Raw genomic sequence first — 18,948 nt, 5'->3', positions numbered from 1 at the left:
AAACTATTTTATACAGTGGCTGTATCATTTTACATCATCACCAGCAATGTATGAATGATCCAGTTTCTCCACATCCTTGCCAGCATTATCACCCTTGTTTATTTATATTTACTTAACATCATTACTTTTTTTTTATTTTGTACATGCTTATAGTTGCATGTAATAATATGTCATTGTAGTTTTAATTTGAATTATTTTCTAAACAAAATATACCCATTTTTAGTACTTTCCCTCCAAAAAACTTGGGGCAATGTATAATTTTCCTTTCCAATCTGCATGCCTTTTATTTATTTATTTTTCTCATATAGTTTTTCTCTCATGCTTTATAATTTGGCTAATCTTCCAATATTATTGCTATGGTTTGAATGTCCCCTGCAAAATTCAGGTTGAAACTTAATCCCCAGTATGGCAGTATTGAGAGGTAATTGGATCACAATGGCTCTGCCCTCATGAACGGATTATTCCACTCATGGATTAAAGTAGCAATGGGTTATTATGGAAGGGGAACTGGTAGTTTTATAAGAAGAGGAAGAGAAACCTGAGCTAGCACAATAGCACATTCAGTCCCTTGCATGTGATGCTTTGTGTCACCTCTGGACTCCAGAGAGCCCCCACCAGCAGGAAGGCCCTCACCAGATGTGGCTTCTCAACCTTGAACTTTTCAGTCTCATAACCATAAGACATAAATTATTTTCTTTATAAATTACCCATTTCAGGTATTCTGTTACAAGCAACAGAAAACTCAGACAATTATGTTGAGTAAAAGTGGTGAGAGAAGATATCCCTGCCTAGTTTCCAGTCCCAGCAGAAAAGCATTCAGTCTTGTACTCACCATTAAGTATGGTAGCTCTATACTTTTTGAACATGTTTTGTATCAAGTTGAGGCAGTTCTCCATACCTACTTTGCTAAGAAATTTTATCTTGAATAGATGTTATGTCAGTCTGCCAGGGCTGCCATAAAAAGTACCAAGGACTTGATGACTTAAATAATAGAACTTTATTTTCTCACAATTCAGGAGGCTAGAGGTCTGAAATCAGGGTACCAGCAGGGTTGGTTTCTTCGGAGTCCTCTCTCCTTGGTTTATAGGTGGCCATTTTCTCCCAGTGTCTTCACATGGTTTTCTGTCTCTGTGTATCTATATCCTTATCTGTTTTTCTAAAGACACCAGTCATATTGGATTAGGACCTGCCCTAATGACCTCTATTAACTGACCCTATCTCAAAATACAGTCACATTTTGAGATACTGGCAATTAGTACTTCAACATATAAATCCAGGTGGCATATGGAGGGACACAGACCATGAGAGGTGTTGTATTTTATCAGATACCTTTTCTACATATAATTTTCTTCTTTAGCCTGTCGATATGGTAGATTACATTGCTTGATTTTCAAATAATTGAGCAAGACTTGCGTACCTGAAATAAATCTCACTCAATCATGGTGTATAATTCTTTTTATACATTGCTGAATTTGATTTGTTAATATTTTATTGGGCATTTTAATGTCTAAGTTAATGGGTGATATTTTTGTAGTTGTCTTTTTTAGTAATGTCTCTATTTGGTTTTAGCATCAGAGCAATACTGTCCTCCTAAAATCAACTGGAAAATGCTCCTTCCTCTTCTATTTTCTAGAAGAAACTGTACAATTGTTGTTAGTGCTTCTCTAAATATTTGATAGAATGTTTCAGTGTAACCAGCAGGCTTGGAGATCCCTTTTTGGGAGCTTGTGTAGATGAATTCAATGTATATAGTGATTACAGGAGTGCTTGGATTGTCCATTTCATCTTCATATGTTTTGGTAGCTTGTGGTTTCTGAAGAATTGGTCCATTTCCTCTAAGTTGTCAGATTTGTGAGCATAAAACTGTTCATAGTTTTTCTTATTATCCTTCTAATGACTGCAGATTCTGTAGTGACAGCCTCAAATTTCATTCCTGAGATCTGTGTCTTCTCTCTTTTTATTTCTGTCAGTCTTATTAAAGATTAATTGTATTGATTTTCCAAATAACCAGTTTTATATTTCATTACTTTTTTCTATTGTTTTCTTGATTTCAATTTCATTAATTTTGGCTCTTACATTTAAATATTTTCTTTGTTTTGCTTGTATTGAATTTGTTTTGCTCTACTTCTTCTAGTTTCTTGAAGTGGTAACATAGATTTTTGATTTGATAATTCTCCTTTTTTTCTCATGTATTCATTTGATTTTAAAAAATGTCCCTGTCAGTATTGCTTTAGCTGCATTGCATATACCTTGATATGCTGTATTTCATTTTTTTCATTGTATGTATTATGAATATCCTTTGAGATTTACTCTTTGACCCATGTATTATACAGAGGTATAGTATTTAATTTCCAAGCATTTGGAGATTTGCCCGTTGTATTTAATTTCCTGATTTCTGGTTTGATGCCACTGTGGTTTGACAACAAATTCTGCATGATTTAAGTTCTGAAAAAAATTTTAAAGTTTCTTTTATGGCTCAGTATATATTCAGTCTTGATAAAAGAAAGTATATTCTGCTGTTGTTGGGTGTAGTGGTCTATGTATTAAATTAGATCCTGTTGGTTGGTTATGTTGTATTTTTATGCCCTTGCTGATTTTCTGTCTAGTACTTCCATTAGTTATGGAGGAGGAGGTGGTGAAATCCTCAAGAATAATTGTGAATTTGTCTGTTTCTCTTTTAGCCCTATTATTGTTTGCTTCACAAAGTTTGAGGCTTTGTTGTTTGATGTGTATACATTTAAGAACATTATGCTTTCCTCATGGATTTGTTTTTTATCATTATGCAGTGTCCCTCTGGGTTCTAGTAACTTTATTTTCTGTGACGTTTACTTTATTTGATGTTAATCTAGCCACTTCTGCTTTTTATAATTAATGTATGCATGTGTATCAGTCTAGAGCTGCTGTAATAAACTACCACAAGGTGGGTGGTTTAAAACAACAGAAATTTATTCATTTACAGTTCTGGAGACTGGAAGTCCAAAGTCAAGATGTTCGTAGGGCTATGTTCCTTCTGAGGGTTCTAGAGAAGAATCCTTTCTTGACTTTCCCAAGGTTCTGGTGGATCCTGGCAATCCCTGGCGTTCCGTGGCTTATAGGGGCATCACTCTGATCTCTTCCTCTATGTCTTCACATGGCTTTCTTCCCAGTGAGTTCCTCTGTGTCCTTTCCTTCTCCAATAAAGACACTAGTCACTGAATTTAGGGCCCACCCCACTCTAGTATGATCTCATCTTAATTTCATTAATTATATTTGCAAAGATATTATTTTGAAATAAGATCACATTTTAAGGTTCCAAGTGGATGTGAAATTTGGGGGGACACTATTCAACCCATTATAGTATGGTATACCTTTTTCTGTCTTTTTAAATTTCAACCAATGTATGTCATTGTACCAGAACTGAACTGCTTATAGATAGTATAGATGGGTGGTGTTTTGTTATCAACTCAGCCAATCTCTCTCTTTTACTTGGTGTATTCTGATTCTCTCCCATGATGCTAACCACAGGAATGCTGGATCTTTTGTTACTGTTCTCAAGATCAGTGATGCTTTTTCTTTTTTTAAGTCAATTGTCTCTCTAGTATTCTGTTGTCAAATTAACTATCATTCCTCTGTTATTCATTCTGCTAATGAGCCTTTACAGTTTGCTTTATATTTCAGTTGTATTTTCAGTTCTATAATTTCTATATGGTTCCTTTCATATCTTCTATTTCTTTGTTAAGGCATTTAGTTTTTCATTTGCTTCAAGGGCATTTGTAATTGGTTTTTGAAGCACTTTATATAATGTCTGCTTTCAAATCCATGTCAGAGAATTCCAACATCTGATCCCCTTCATTTTTGTAGTCTGTTGACTATATTTTCTCATTCAAGTTGTAACTTTCCTATTTCTTGGTACAATGGGTGATTTTCAATTGTATCTTGGCTTCATGTCTATTATGTTAGGACACTCTGGTCCTATTTAAATCTTCTATTTTAGCATGCAGTCAGCCTGTTTGGCTTTAGCATGCAAGTTCTAACCTACTTTTTAGTGCTGTGAATCCAATGACAATTTAGTTTTCAGAACTTTGTGGTGCTATTTTGGTATGCTTGGTGCCATTGAGACTTCCACTGAAGCTGGTATTACCTTCTATGGCAGGAAGCACTTCCTTAGGTCAGGCAATCTGTTTTCTCAAGGTGGGAGAAGAGGGCCTTTAGTCCACAAGCAACAACAGCTCTTCTCTGGGTCAAGCCATTCTCCCTGCAGGTGCCACCAAGATATCTGGCTTCTCCAGATACAGGAAGAGAATACCTCACCTGTGCAGACTAGAACTCATCAGGCTGGGCCGCTTATAAATTAAGATTTAAAGATAATTAGATTATAAAACAGTAAAGAAAAGATTTTTTTTTTTTTGAGCTTTATAAGATCATAAATTTCTACAAAAATCTTACTGTTTCAAGTGTGGTTTCTTTAAGACAGACAGAAAAACACAGAGAGAGACAAACTCCATAGCAGTTCTACCAGGCATTATATGGAAAAATGAGTACTCACTTGAATAAGATCTTCAATTTTTTTCAAATCACTTATTACATTCACCCAGTTGGCTTCTGTTTTAGGGAGCCCTGCACTGAAACAGCTGAAAGAAAAACCATGAGCAAAGCATTTTGAAGGAACCTGTTCATCTTGATGAATACTATAAGCAAAAGAGCAATCAATATTTTTTTTATTCTGACTAGTGAAAAAATCAGTGTTATCCTTGCCTCTGTGCATTCAACAGCCTTGTAGCTGAACATAAACATTGAGCATATAGTACAACTTTGACATTTTATGATAAGTTGAGGCTTCACCAACCTGGATTAGAGAAAAGCCTAATTGTAGGCATACTTTATAAATAAACTGGCTCAATTTATCACAGTGAAACAGAAACAGTGCCAGATGTGTGGCAAGGCTCAGTAAATGATTTTGAATGAATTACTAGTTTCCTTTAAGTAGAGATGTACTGACACTTTAAAGTCTAATAAATAGGTAAAATTCTTAAAATAAGTAATAATTATTTTCATGTAATGATTTTGACAGTAAATGCTTTTTTACAAAACATTAAACATGCCCCTTTCATGTTGCTCATGCTCTTACTATGCTTGCAGCAGCTTTCTCCATAAACATTACAGACTTCATCCCAGTGTAGGCTGAATGATCATATACCTACTCACTTTCATAAATTTCATAAAAAATTAAAATGTAATATCCAGACAAAATACACTTATACTGACCAAGTAACATTGGAATGATTCTTACAGCTTGAGGAAAAATAATCCCTCACTTCCTGATGGATCTTACACAGAAGCATGATAGTCAACACTAATCTGTCTTATGATAAAGAATTACCTGCACAAATCTATGGTTCCCAATACCATGAAGGCATTAGTAGAATAAAACTGAAATGAGAGTCAGATTATATAACTATAGGTTAGGTGCTTTGGGTCAACTGGGTATATTAGCTGCATCTAAGAGAGAAGAAAAAAGTTAATAGTCATGGAAACATATGAATTTTATTAGAAGGAAACAACAAAAGGCTTAAATAAAGAAAGAAATGTTTTCAACTGAACTAGGATAAGGATCAAGGGATAGGAGGAGTCAGTGTCAGGGACAGATAAGAAGTAACATAAGCAAATTCTAAATATCTACTTTTAATTGCTGTGAAAAATATGTAGTCTATCAGTAAGTGGTACATTTCCAAGTTCAGTTAAATATCAAAAGGCCCAATTTATTTGGGGGCTATAATGCTCATTTGTACTATTACCACAATGTAGAAAAACGCTCAGTTAGGTGTTTACCCAACCTCCTCTGAATCTCTATAGTCTGCCTTCTATCCCCCAGATACTGAGTACCTAGAGATATAAGCAAACTGAACATAAACTAACTTAATGGAAAAGATATCCGAGGACAGTCATCATGACCATGAACATAATATTATTTATGCCTAAAGATAAAATTACCCCAAAATGAAGACATGAATGCCAGCTTCAGTTAGAAAATGACTGTTTAGAAGTAAACACAAGTAGCACTGGATGGAACTACTTCTCAAATGTGGTTTCTGAAAAATATAATCATAGACAAATGGTTACATTTTTTAGTTAAAAAGTGAGGTTTAAAATAACATGTCAACATATTTTTAGGTCTAAAGATGTAATTTTTTTCATATTTTCATAATTAATGCTCCTTATCAAAAAATAATAAAACTATAATTTATCTTTTTTTTGCTTTCTCTCCTACCTCCAACTCTGTGTCTTATGCACAAAATTCCTTAACAGATATTTCTGTAGATGCATGTCAAAGATAATTTAACAAAGTTGACATATTTGTTAATTTACATACATACCAATGTCACCACTTAATGTTTTTATATTATCTTTGACCTCCTCCTCATCCTTCTCTCTGTTTTAACAGGCCAAAATATGTTATAAAGCACAGGTTAATAACATGCATTAATAACAGAGATGCACTAGTTATATTAACTTCACATAAATTATGAAAATGAATTATATCAATATTATTTGGTGAAAAATTGGATAAAATGGAACCAACTACAGATACTGTATTCCATCTTGAGAGTGACTATCTAATAATTTTTCTTGGTGATTTAGGAAAATCATTTATCCTAGAACTTACCAGAGTTTTGATACTTTCACCTGCCTCTTTTGTGTTGTCAAAAGCTTTTATAGTTTCAGAAAGCAGTGTTAACTGCCACCTTAACCACTGATTGTTCATGCTTCCTTCTGTTTACACTGAAAAGATGAATGATACCCACACCCTGCCTTCTAAGACTACACAATTTAGTGTGTACAAAGACATTTAGAGAACACAAAAGAGTGGTATAAGTGAAATAACACACTTATAATGACAAGAAGAGCCTCAAGATGGTCAATAGAGTTTTTAAAAACCGATTTAATTTATTTTCAAAATAAGAACAATCCAAATGTGAACATACATCTATGATATCCCAAGCTCTTTAGAGAATAACCATATAACTTATCGCAAAGACTCTGAGATTCAAACGACCTTTTAGGGAAATTCCATATGCTATTTTCATCTATTTTTTTTTTTTTTTCTTACCGAAATTCTCATTACTCAAAGCCACAGTAAATCCTTAGGTATTGAAGAAGAGTTGGCTATGGCAGGGGATTTCCAACAGCCATCCATCCACGATGCTTCCTACAATACAACCTAGGGTAAGGTATGATCCAATAAAAACACAAGTGGACTAGTGAGAAAAAGAAAGGGAGGGAATTAATACTTATTGAACACCTGCCTTTTAATAAGCACTCTATTACTTACTTAACAGATGCATCACCTTTAATCTTAACAATAATCCTATGGAGGAAGGTTAGTAGCATTTGGGTAAGCTGCTCTAGGTCCACAGCAAGTACATGACAGCCAGCATTTGAGACCAAGTCTGTCTAATTACAAATACTTTGCAAAACTTTTCTATTATATTATGCCCCTGAATTGAAAAATTCCAGAGGCATACTAGTAAAAAGAAAAAAGAAAAAACAAATACTTAGATTTATAGAAGTACTGATTGTTAGCTTACAACAGCAGTAGTCATTTCTACAGTCACTGAATATGTATCTTCAGTCTTTTAAATAAACCACTGTTAATCATTTGAGAATTTTGTAACCAAGAAAATTTTATTTTTCTCACTCAAATCAAGTGAAGAATGTGAAGATTAAACATTCCTAAATTCAACTCTATGTCATTAAAAGCAGTTTATAACCAAAATATACAAAAATACAAACAACTATTTTCTGCCCTTTAAAATAGTATATATGTGGTGACCTCTTCCACAAAAAATCAAAATCTTCCACAACCCATGACACAAATATTCACTGAATTAAGTTCCATAAACTCAAATAATTAAATTATTATACTTTTCAGATGTTTCTGAAATATAAAAATGGCTGCTTTAAAATATATTATGTATAACTCACAGAAAGAAAAAGCTAACACTTATTTAGGTATTAAGCAAGATATAAAGGTGTATCCAATAGAAATACCTTTTCGTCCACAAGAACGTATCAAATCTAATCTTCCTGTTACATATGATCTAAATCACTCATTGATTGGTTTATTTAAAGCAAACCTTCCTTATCACTCTTATTTTATAATTATTCCCTTTGTCTATATTATCTCAGTGCTTCAAATTTTTTATAGAACTTTACATTTATCTTCATCATTTCATCCAAAGTCTCTTAAATTCCCTACCTCCCTTTAAGTTATGGTATCCTCAAATCCACATTTTTCAAAAAGCAATAATATTGACTTGGGATTGAGCAATGCTGTGGGTGATATAATTTTTAATTAGGCCTTACTAAGCTACTTTTGTAAACAATTTCATTCCTGGCCTCTTATAGCAGTGAGCCCTTACAACGTCACAATGGATTTTCACTACCCTGCTCAACTACATCCTGCTGGCATAAGTAAAAGAAAACTAAGTGTTTAGCCAGAATACTCCACAATAGAGTGTGATTGCCAAACATGGAGGAATGCAATAGAAAATGTCCACAAGATATCTAACCAAATCATGATATTGGAAGCCAGTGTAGATGAAAAGAAGTATTGGCCGGGCGCGGTGACTCATGACTGTAATCCCAGCACTTTGGGAAGCCGAAGCAGGCGGATCGCCTAACACCTGAAGTTCGAGACCAGCCTGATCAACATGGAGAAACCCCATTTCTAGTAAAAAAATATAAAACTAGCCAGGTGTGATGGTGCATTCCTGTAATCCCAGCTACTCGGGAGGCTGAGACCGGAGAATTGCTTGAACCCAGGAGGCGGAGGTTGTGGTGAGCCGAGATCATGCCATTGCACTACAGCCTGGGCGACAAAAGTGAAACTCCATCTCAAAAAAAAAAAAAAAAAAAAAAAAAAGGAAGTATTTTATAGCTCTGCTTGCTGCCTGAATCCATTTTCTGCTGCTAGAAGAGAACACCACAGACTTAATTTATAAGGGACACAAGCTCATTTGGCTCACAGTTCTGCAGGATGGGAAGTACATGAGCATGGCACTGACATCTGCTACAGGTCATCCTGTGGCGGAAGGGTACAAGGTGAAAGCAAGCACACAAGACAGAGAGGAAATTGAGCCAAAATCACCCTTTAACAAGGAGCCCACTCAGGCAATAACAAACTCACTCCCTCCGTAACTGCATTAATCCATTTGTGAGGGCCCTGTCTAATGAAAGTGCCTAAAGAGGTACCTAATTACCTGTTAAAGATCCCACTTCTTAACACTGTCACAATCACAATTAAATGTCAACACGAGATTTGGTGGAGGCATTCAAACCATAGCATTCTGCCCCTACCCTCCCCTCTCTGCCAAATTCACGCCCTTCATACAATGCGAAGTATATTCATTCCATCCTAGTAGGCTCAAAATCACTCCAGTATTAATTCTAAAGTTAATACTGTTAGTTAATACTTATCTAAATCTAGTTAATCTAGTTATCTAGTTAATCTAGTCATCTAGCTAATACTTATCTAAATCAAATATGGGTGAGATTTCATCCTGAAAGCAAATGTTCTGTAACCACGAGCCTATGAAATCAAAATAAGTTATCTGCTTCCAAAATACAATGTGCGATGGTATAGAATAGACATTCCCATTCTAAAATGGGGAAATAAGCAAGAAAAGAGGGATAACTCATCTGAAACAAGTCCAAAACCCAACAAGGAGAACAATATTAAATCTTAAAGTTGGAGAATAATTTCCTTTCACTTCATACTCTGCATCCTGGGCACTGAGTGGGTGTTGGACCCCTAAAGCCTCAAGCAGGTCAGATCCCACGGCTTTCCTAGGCTCAGCCTGTGCTTCAGTTGTCATGGGTTGGAGTCTCATGCCTGAAACTTCTCCAGACTACAACTCTACATTGTTAACCATAGTTCTGGTATTTTGGTGGCAACCCCATTTCCTTGGCTCCACGAGGCACTGCCATGTTGGGGGTTCTCTGTGGTGGTTCTGCCCCTGTGCAAAGTCTCTGCCTGTGCCCCAAAGAAGTCAGCATCATCTTTTGAAGTCAAGGTGGAGGAAGCCATGCCCCCTCAGTTCTTATATTCTGTGAGACTGCAGACTTAACACCACATGAATTTCACCAAGGCTTAACATCTGTATGTCATGAAGCAGTGGGTCAAGCTGTAGCTGGGGCCACTTAAGCCATAGTTGGAGTGGCCGAAGAGTGTTGCACCAGAAAGTAGGGAGTCAAGTACCAAGGCAGCCCTGGGCAGTAAGCCCATGGAGAGCAACCAGATGGGGCCTGGCACCCGAAACCATTCTGCCATCCTAGAACTCTGGACCTGTGAAATAAAAGAGACTAAATCCCAGCCCTGTCCTCAAGGAGCTCACAGGGTAGGAACTGTTTGGAATCTTGTGACCGGGTCTCACTGCAGGGTGACTGGTGACTCACGGCAGCACTGAAATCGCAGCAGGATGGTACCGCCCAGGGAAAGTACATCGTGAGGTGAGCAAGTTCACACAGCCAGGCATCTCTGTAGTGTTCATTCTGAAGTGAAAACTGTGCCTTAGACTCATAGTCATACAGTTGCCTCTGCTCTAGCTTTTCCTCCTGCTTCAAATATTCTTCACTCAGATACTGTTGGGGCTCACGCCGTTGCTGTTTCCCAAGCAAATAATTGCTTGTGAAAATAACTGTAAACATCTTACATTCTATACCAATATTATAGTTCTTCCCAGTGAGGAAAGATGATCTGACATACTTGATGTTTTGTTTTATTCTGCTTATTAACTTGTCTAATCACACATTTAAAATTAATTAAACATACAAGAATAAAAGATTTACAAGTATTGGTGTATTGGGTTAAATACATCATCTATTCATTCAAACCACTAGAAACACGACAAGGCTGAATAGAATATAGAGATTATAAGACAGCATCACTTTCCTTGATTCATCTAGTAACTATTCACTGAACATTTACTAAAGGCTAGGCATTTTTTATGACTTTGGAATACATCAATGATGGCAGAACACAATTTTGATTTCAGAAAGAAAGATGGACTATATAGAAAATGCACAAATAAGTTATTATAATTTTGTATTTTATTAGAGAGTGAAAAATTATCTAGGAAAAAGGAAAAAAGGAAAGAAGGGTGAAGTTGAAATTCTGGGTGGTCAGGGTGAAGATAGCAAGGGTGTGAACCCTGGTGGTATCTCAGTGAAGACTATTTGAAGCAGAGGGAATAGATAGGGCAGAGGCAACTGTGTGGCTCTGAGTCTAAGGGACAGAAAAGAAGCCAGTGGAGTGAGCAAGGGCAAGAGTAGTCTGAGATGAGGTCAGAAAGGTGGAGGAGAGGAGGACCTGAATCTGCTTCGGGTGGCAGTGGAGATAGAGACATGCGGTTAGAGTCTGGAAACAATTTTTATGACAGGACTAGTAGACTTTCCTGACAGATTGTAGGGTACAGGAGGAAACAAGAGAATGAGAATGACTCTGAGTCTTTTCCTCTGAACACCTGAGAAGACGGAGCTGCCATCAACTGAAACAAGCAAGCCTTGGACAGAGCTGATGCCTTGAGAAGAGGGGACAGGTCAGGAGTATCTGTTCTGGACATGCTGAGTTTGAAAGGCTCATTAGATATGCACAAGGAAATGTCAAATACGCCATGGGATACATAAATCTGGAGTTCAGGAATGTTACTGAACTGGAAATAGATATGCGACTCATGAGAGTGCTCATGAGGGAGTGGTGTAGGTAGAGAAAAGGACCAAAACCTAAGCATGGGATACCTCAGTATCAATTAGGTCAGGGATTATAAAAGAAGGACCAGGAAAGAAAAATCAAAAGGAATGACTACTGAAAAAGGGGGAAATGAAGAGTATCATATTCTAGAAGTCAGTCAAGGGAAGTATATCCAGCAAAAGAGAATGATGGACACATCAAATGCACTGATAGGCCAAGCAAGACACAGTTTTAGCACTGACCAGTGGGCTTGGCAACCCAGAGGTCATGTCAGATGACTCTGACAATAGCATGTTTAAGGGGAAGCCTGCCTGGGATGGTTGACGAGAAAGTGGCAAGAAAAGATTTTGTAAATGCTAGTGCAGGAAATGTTTTTAAGAATCCTGCTCCACAAGGGTGGAAGGAAAGGGGGTTGTAGCAGGTGGTAGAAAGTGGTGGAAATAACAACACGTTTGCATGCTGATGAGAATGACTTATTAGAGAGGGGGAATTAAGGATGTTGGTGAGGGTAGGAAGTGCGAGAGCAATGTTCTCTAACAAGCAAGTGAGGATGAGGATGTTAGCTCACTTCCAAGAGGGGGTGAGGGCTGAGTCATCTACTGTCACAGGAAGGAATGCTGAGTTATAAGGGGGGTGGGGCTGGTAGCTAGGTGTAAGTTTTCTACTATTACTTCCATTTTCTCAGTGAATTAAGATAAAAAGTCATGAGCAGAAAGTGAAGATTGGAGGATGATGGGGAAAGGAGGAGGATGACAGGGAAGAGGACACACAAAATAGCCATTTAGGTAACTGGGAGAATAGTATGAGAGCCTGGCCTATTGAAGGATCAACGTTGTGAATGGCTGTAGAGTGAGATTAGTCATTAGGGCTGTATGTGTTTTCTCCAGCCACAGTAAGCTGAAAGGGAAAGAAAACCTGGAATAGGTAGATTACTGGATTTAAACCTGTTGTGTGTATACCAAGCTAGTACAAGGAAGAGAGGGGCAAGGGATTTCAGACTATAAGTAAGGGAGCGATTGGGAGATTTGTCCAGGAAATTTTACTTCATTTCTTTATTATAGGACTTCATAAAGGTAGTGTTACTTGAATCACACCTTGAAGGTCGGATATATTCTAGCCATGAGTGAAAGGAGAAAAACAGCATTGAGGCAGAAGGCAGAACCCAAGCAAGGCCATATGCAAACAAGTATAGCGTGTTTGCAGATGACTGTGAGCCATTTTCCTAACACTGTGAAAGTAGTGGTCGGCAGGACTCCACAAAACTGTCACCATTGTTTAATGCAGCAACTGTTAACACTTTGTGTAGAGGGCCAGATAATGTTTCACGCTTTTCAAGTCTTGCAGACTTTGTCGCCAGTGATTAACTCATCCACTCTAGTGTAAGAGCAGCTATAGACAACACATAAACAAATGGGTATGGCTGTGTTCCAATACAACTTTATTTATAAAAACAGGTGGTTGATGGATTTGAATCACCAACCACCTGCTTTGACAAATAAGTAGTCGGTTTTGATAAATAAACAGTTGGTTTGCCAGCTCTTGACCGCTACAGCTCTCTTCATCAGTCCTAATTTAAGCACAGCTGAGAAAGTGATATCTTTAAATATCTCCAATCTTCCTATCATTAATTGCATTAAGACATTTTCAGTAATTGCTTTCAAGCTGTTTTAAATTGACAGCAATGTGAGATTTTCAAATAAGAAATTTCCTTAAACTTAATCTGTGTTCAATATCAAGGCTAAATAAACCCCAATACAAACTATAGTAATTTGGGTTACTATAATGATTTTTAAAAATTCATTCATACAAATATAAGACTTGAGGTTGGTATTAATTCCCCTGTAAGACTACCCAACATGTTTATAAGGCCTATAAATTTTAGTTTATCAAAACAGAAAAAAAGATTAGGTAACTACTTCATACAAAGGTATACAAATATATGTATCTTTTTAAATGAAATATCTTTAAGTCCTTTGGAATGCTTAAAATAAGACAAATTTGTTAATTGTATTGAAATGTTTCCAAACCAAACAATAATCTATATAAATATTCTTTGAACTGCCACGGACAGAGGTAGCAGTAAGATTTCGACATCTTAGTTTTAATCACTATCAAAAAGCATTAATTAAACAAATAGTGGGTAAATATAGAAACACTATATTTAAACAATATATTTATATATAGAAATATATATTTAAACAATATTTAATATATATTTAAACAATATATTTATAGAAAGATATAAAATAAATATAGGAACACCTCAGGTAGTTTATCATTTAAGGTAAACAAGGGATATTCATTTATGTGGCTGGAGGGGATATATGATAGATTCTCTTACCATTCTCTGATCATAGTTTTCTGTAGCACTATGTTCATGGGCTATTGTCATTTGGTGCAAATGTTTTGGAAAATGTTTGGTATAAATGTTTTTGAAAAATCCCAGCTAGTATAATTCTCTAGGGCAGGAACAATGGACAGCTTCCTCGGGGCAGCACAGATATATTTAATGTACTCTCCAGAAACAATCAATGATATCTGTTCCTCTGGTCAGTTTCCAAAAGCACTTCATTCAAACACTTGCTAAAGTGAAGAAATTATCCCAAGCCATACTACAAAAGAATAAAAAGTTGGAAATTATGAGATAGATAGGTCTAGAAATTCCAACATAGTATCCAAAAGGAGTTCCATAAACAGACAGCAAAGAGACAACAGACAGAATGAAATAATCAAAACAGTCATAAAATAAAAGTTTACAGAGCTGAAGTAGAACATAAGCTTTCACATTGACAGGGCATAAAAGGGTAATTGAAAAACACAGCAATTTAAATTGAATTTCCTGATTCCAGGATAACGAAATACAAAGCTATTTAAGGACAAAAATCAGAATGAATCTGATCATGGTACTTACAAGACAAGAGAATTCATCTTCAAGGTTCTAAGTGAGTATGAGTTTGAACCTAGAAAGCTATTAGTATTTGAAAAAGAGGGCAAACACATTCTTTCATAGCACATCTTAGAAAATATAAGACCCACAGAATGTCCATGAAATAATTACGTAAAAAATGCATTCCAGAAAAATTAAAAGGTCATCCAAAAAAGATGTGGGATATAAGAAAGAATGCAGAATTAGTAACATTTACATTTGAGTCCAAATCATTAATTCATTAAAATACATTTTTGACATCATTCATTTGCAAAAATGTGAAATTCTTGTGGTCAGAAACCTTGTGTATCTTACTAATTACTGTACCTACAGTACCTACAACACCTGTAAGCATGCTAAGCATATAATACGCACATATGACGTATTTACTGGATTTGATTTTTAATTTGTTTATATTATAAATAGATTGTCCTTATTCTCACAATTATCAGCATCTTAGCTGCACTAGCTTCCCTAACCAGGTGTCCCAGCCAGTCACTGTAATAAATACTATCCTAAATAGCACACTAACTTTACCCCACATTTTATCTTTCTGCTGCATTCATCCCACCAATTTCAAGTTCCAAACTGCTAAGTATTTCTGGAAAAACCATGCCAGTATAATTTCATGAGATGTAACTTGCAATGGGCTTTCTCTACATCCTGCTGATTTTTTCTTACTCTCTCTGACATTCTGTACCATACTTTTAAATAAACTTTATTGAGATACAATTTTAAGATAATAAAATATACACTTGTTTTAAGCATACAGTATGCACTTCTGATGACAGTATACACTCATGAAATTACTACCACAACCATGATATAGAAAATATTTGTAATTATAAAAAATTATCTCATCCTCCTTTTTGGTCACTGTATCATCAGTCCCAATGCTAGGCAACTACTGATTTAGCCATGTACTTTTTCAAGTAGCAATGTGCCAAGAAAATCATGGATAATCTCCCTGGGGGAAATGATGTAGGAAAAGGAAGAAGAGGAAGTAAACTCATACTGTGATGATTATTTTACTTGTGAAATTTGAAATACACTTATGCTGATTAATTGCAAAAAGTCAAGAGAAAATTTAACTATGAAAAAAAACCCAAGCCAGACATGTATAATTTCCAAACCAAAATAAAATAAAATGAACAGACAAAACTCAAAGAATCTAACAGAAGGTTGTAATAGCAGTAGAGGTAGTGGGGACAGGCAGAAAGAGAGAAGAAAAAAAGAAAGTGCAGTAAAAATGTACAGAAAAAGCAATGTGGCAGTAGTAAGTCTAAACATACCAGTAATCATTCACTCATGCAAGCAAAGATGTAAATAAACTATATTTGACTACTAAGAGATGGATACTAAGATTAGTTAAAAAGTAGACACAGATAAATTTTAAAATATGAGTTTATAAGAAATGAAACAAAAATAAAATGATACAAAATGCTTAAAAATTACAAAAAAAAGGATATGCCAAGTAAATATGACTGTAGTAACAAGAATAGAGAAAAAGTAGAATTCAAGTGAGAAGTACTAAACAATATAATGGATAATGCACATGGATAAAAGTTAAAACTCTCTGAGAATGTTCATTAACACTGACTCTTGAACACCTCCCACTCCTAAGACCTAAGATGATACAGCTCAATGGTTTCTTGATACCAGACCCACTAATAGAGGGTATCCTGCCCCAGGGGCCAATAACTCTCCATCACTGAGGCCCTGCTGTCATTCCACATTAACAATGGACTGAATCTTTAAAAATGTGGTACATATACACCTTGGAATACTATGCAGTTATAAAAAGAAGGAAATCACATCCTTTGCAGCAGCATGGATGCAGCTGGAAGCCATTATCATAGGCAAAATAATGATTTTTAATGATTTTCTGTTGAAAATCAAATACTACATCTTTTCATTTATAAGTGGGGGTAAATAGAAACTGGGCACTGAGTTAGTGTTGGGGGAGGGTGGGAGGAGAACAAGGGCTGAAAAACTACTCATTGATTACTGTGCTCACTAGCTGGGTGATGGCATCATTCATACACCAAACCGCAGCAACACACAATTCACTCATGTAACGAACCTGCACATATACGCCCTGAACCTAAAATAAAAGTTGAGAAAATAAACAAATAAAACCCTCTGAGAAGATATAATAGCTATGAATGTTTATGTGCCTAATAGTATAGCTTCAAATTATACAGAGAAAAATAAATAGGAAAAATAAGTTAAAAATATTTTAACCTAGTTTTTTAGAAATTTAAACATATACAGAAATCAGCGAGGCTAGCATCGATATGCCAATAAACGAGCTCTCAAAAAAAAATCGTTACTTTGTAGCATTTGCCAATTTTTGTTGTATAAAAGCCTCACTATACTGACTTCAAAATACCAATGGTTTAAAAGCTGGCTCATAAAATTCCTAACTATTTAACCATTGGCCCTAATGAGCCAATTAGAGCTGGCTCCAGCAAACCAATGCCTAGGGTAAATTTTAAAAACACAATGAACAACCTTTTTATGTAGTATATATGTACATTTGATTAAACAGATTAGATACATGACATCCTACACCACAGTGATAGTACATTAAACATAAACATACAGAATATTCGTAAAAGGTCATCCATGACCTAGACCTAAAGTGTTTATGCCCTAGATCTAAAATAAAGTATCAAACATTACAGAAATCTAAATTCATACTTGTTACATTATATGATCCAAAAAATCCAAAAAATTAATAATATTGAACTATTAAATGGAATATTGAATTCCAAAAATTTCAATAATATTGAATTACAAATTAATAATAAAAGACTAGCCAATAAAAAAATCCTGTCCACTTATAAATATAAAATTATCATTTAAAGTAATCCTAAATAAAAGAGGAAGTCAATCTGGAAATGACACTTAATTAAAATACCTGTCCAAGTGAAGTCAGAAAGATGACTGACTATAGTTACCTGGTGCTTGTTCCCCCAACTAAAAGGGATCAAAACAATGACTAAACATCTAGAATTTGACTGGAGTGACTGAGGAAGTATGATGGAGAGCACCAGGGAAGTGGCAACATCCCTGGGAAGTGCAGAAGGCGAGAATAGCACCATAGAGAGGAGAGCAAGTAATCTACTTCTGCCACAGTGTCATCTTCACCAGAATTAGCTCAGAATCAGGGAGACTTCTTCTTATGAGGTAAAGGTAAACTGTAAATCCCCAGCAGTCCCAATTGTTACTACACATGCCAGAAATCCTTGCTGCAGGAGTTTCCTGGTCCTTACAGGTTTTGAATCCAGTTTGGAGATTAGCCAGAAGTTTGTACAGCTGCACTGCCTTAGAGTAGGAGCCCGTCTTGAACACCTCCCACCCTTAGGACCTAATATGATACAGCTCAATGGCTTCTTAAAACCAGACCCGGTACTAAGGGCCAATAGCAACTGACTGTCTCCATCCTGAGGCCCTGCTCTCATTCCACGATGTTCACATGAATGCTTGCAACTCCACAAACTCAGCTACCTAGAGCATAGGCCTGTCATGATGACCAAGACCCCAGTGTCCAAACTCACATGGCACACCACCATCTCAGGGAACAGGCAGATATGCACAGCAGAGAAGCTTCGAAACAGCCACTAGCCATGTTACCAACACATACCTGTGCTTCACAGCCAGCAAGCACACTGAACATGTAAGTGTCTGCACCCAGCCTGGCAAGTGGTCGTGTGGCAATCCACTCCTGTGAAAGACAACTGCAGAGTTGCCTGGCCTTATTGCACCCGCAGACATTCACATGCAGCCTGATATCCAGTCCTGCAGCAGCTCTGCCTCTCCGACAGACTGCCACAGGGATGCTTGGCATTGCTGTGCTCATCTAGTTTGGTGGCAGCCCTGCCTCCCTGAAAAGAAAGTCACACAGCTACTTTGCTGGCAGCATCTCTGTAAGCTCAAGTCTGTCCCAACAGCCAGCACAGCAGTAGCCACTGACTCTCTGGAGAGGTAGCCAGACAGCTTGTCAGCTCACTGTGCCCACACATGCCCAACCTGAAAACCAACCCAGTGCTACCACCCCAAGAAAATTATGCCACTCCCTCAAAAGCTCTCACAGCGTAGGCCACTGAGGCAATCACAGACATCACTGATGAGTAATATAGCCAAAGAAACTGCACAGATACCATGCTACTGAGTCCACCCAGAATCAAAGCCATTCTCCATACTGAACTTACACCCTAGGACTTATCTACAGGAAATGTCTCTCCCTAAAAAAGCTACTGCATAAAATTGGAAACAAAAACTATTCTAC

General features: G+C 36.5%; 1 protein-coding gene across 9 annotated transcripts in view; it reads right to left on the bottom strand.

The window, feature by feature from the left end:
- The window catches only part of IL15 (interleukin 15), a 102,462-nt gene that overhangs the window by 6,903 nt on the left and 76,611 nt on the right, over window positions 1-18,948 (bottom strand). For 4 of the 9 annotated variants that reach the window (XM_030924766.1, XM_010375388.2, XM_030924762.1 and 1 more), the window contains 3 exons: window positions 7,088-7,235; window positions 5,971-6,068; window positions 4,526-4,610 (listed from right to left, as the gene is read on the bottom strand). In XM_030924766.1, the coding sequence (XP_030780626.1) occupies window positions 4,526-4,610; window positions 5,971-6,068; window positions 7,088-7,099 (195 nt within the window). In that variant the 5' untranslated portion in view covers window positions 7,100-7,235. Of the gene's footprint in view, window positions 1-4,525; window positions 4,611-5,359; window positions 5,479-5,970; window positions 6,069-7,087; window positions 7,236-18,948 lie in introns of all 9 variants that reach the window. The other 5 variants (XM_010375387.2, XM_010375386.2, XM_030924780.1 and 2 more) reach the window with 4 other exon arrangements.

Source organism: Rhinopithecus roxellana, chromosome 2 (assembly GCF_007565055.1).
Source record: "Rhinopithecus roxellana isolate Shanxi Qingling chromosome 2, ASM756505v1, whole genome shotgun sequence".
Classification (NCBI taxonomy): Eukaryota; Metazoa; Chordata; class Mammalia; order Primates; family Cercopithecidae; genus Rhinopithecus; species Rhinopithecus roxellana.
The sequence above is the reverse complement of the archived record's forward strand: the minus strand, read 5'-3'. Positions and strand labels throughout refer to the sequence as shown.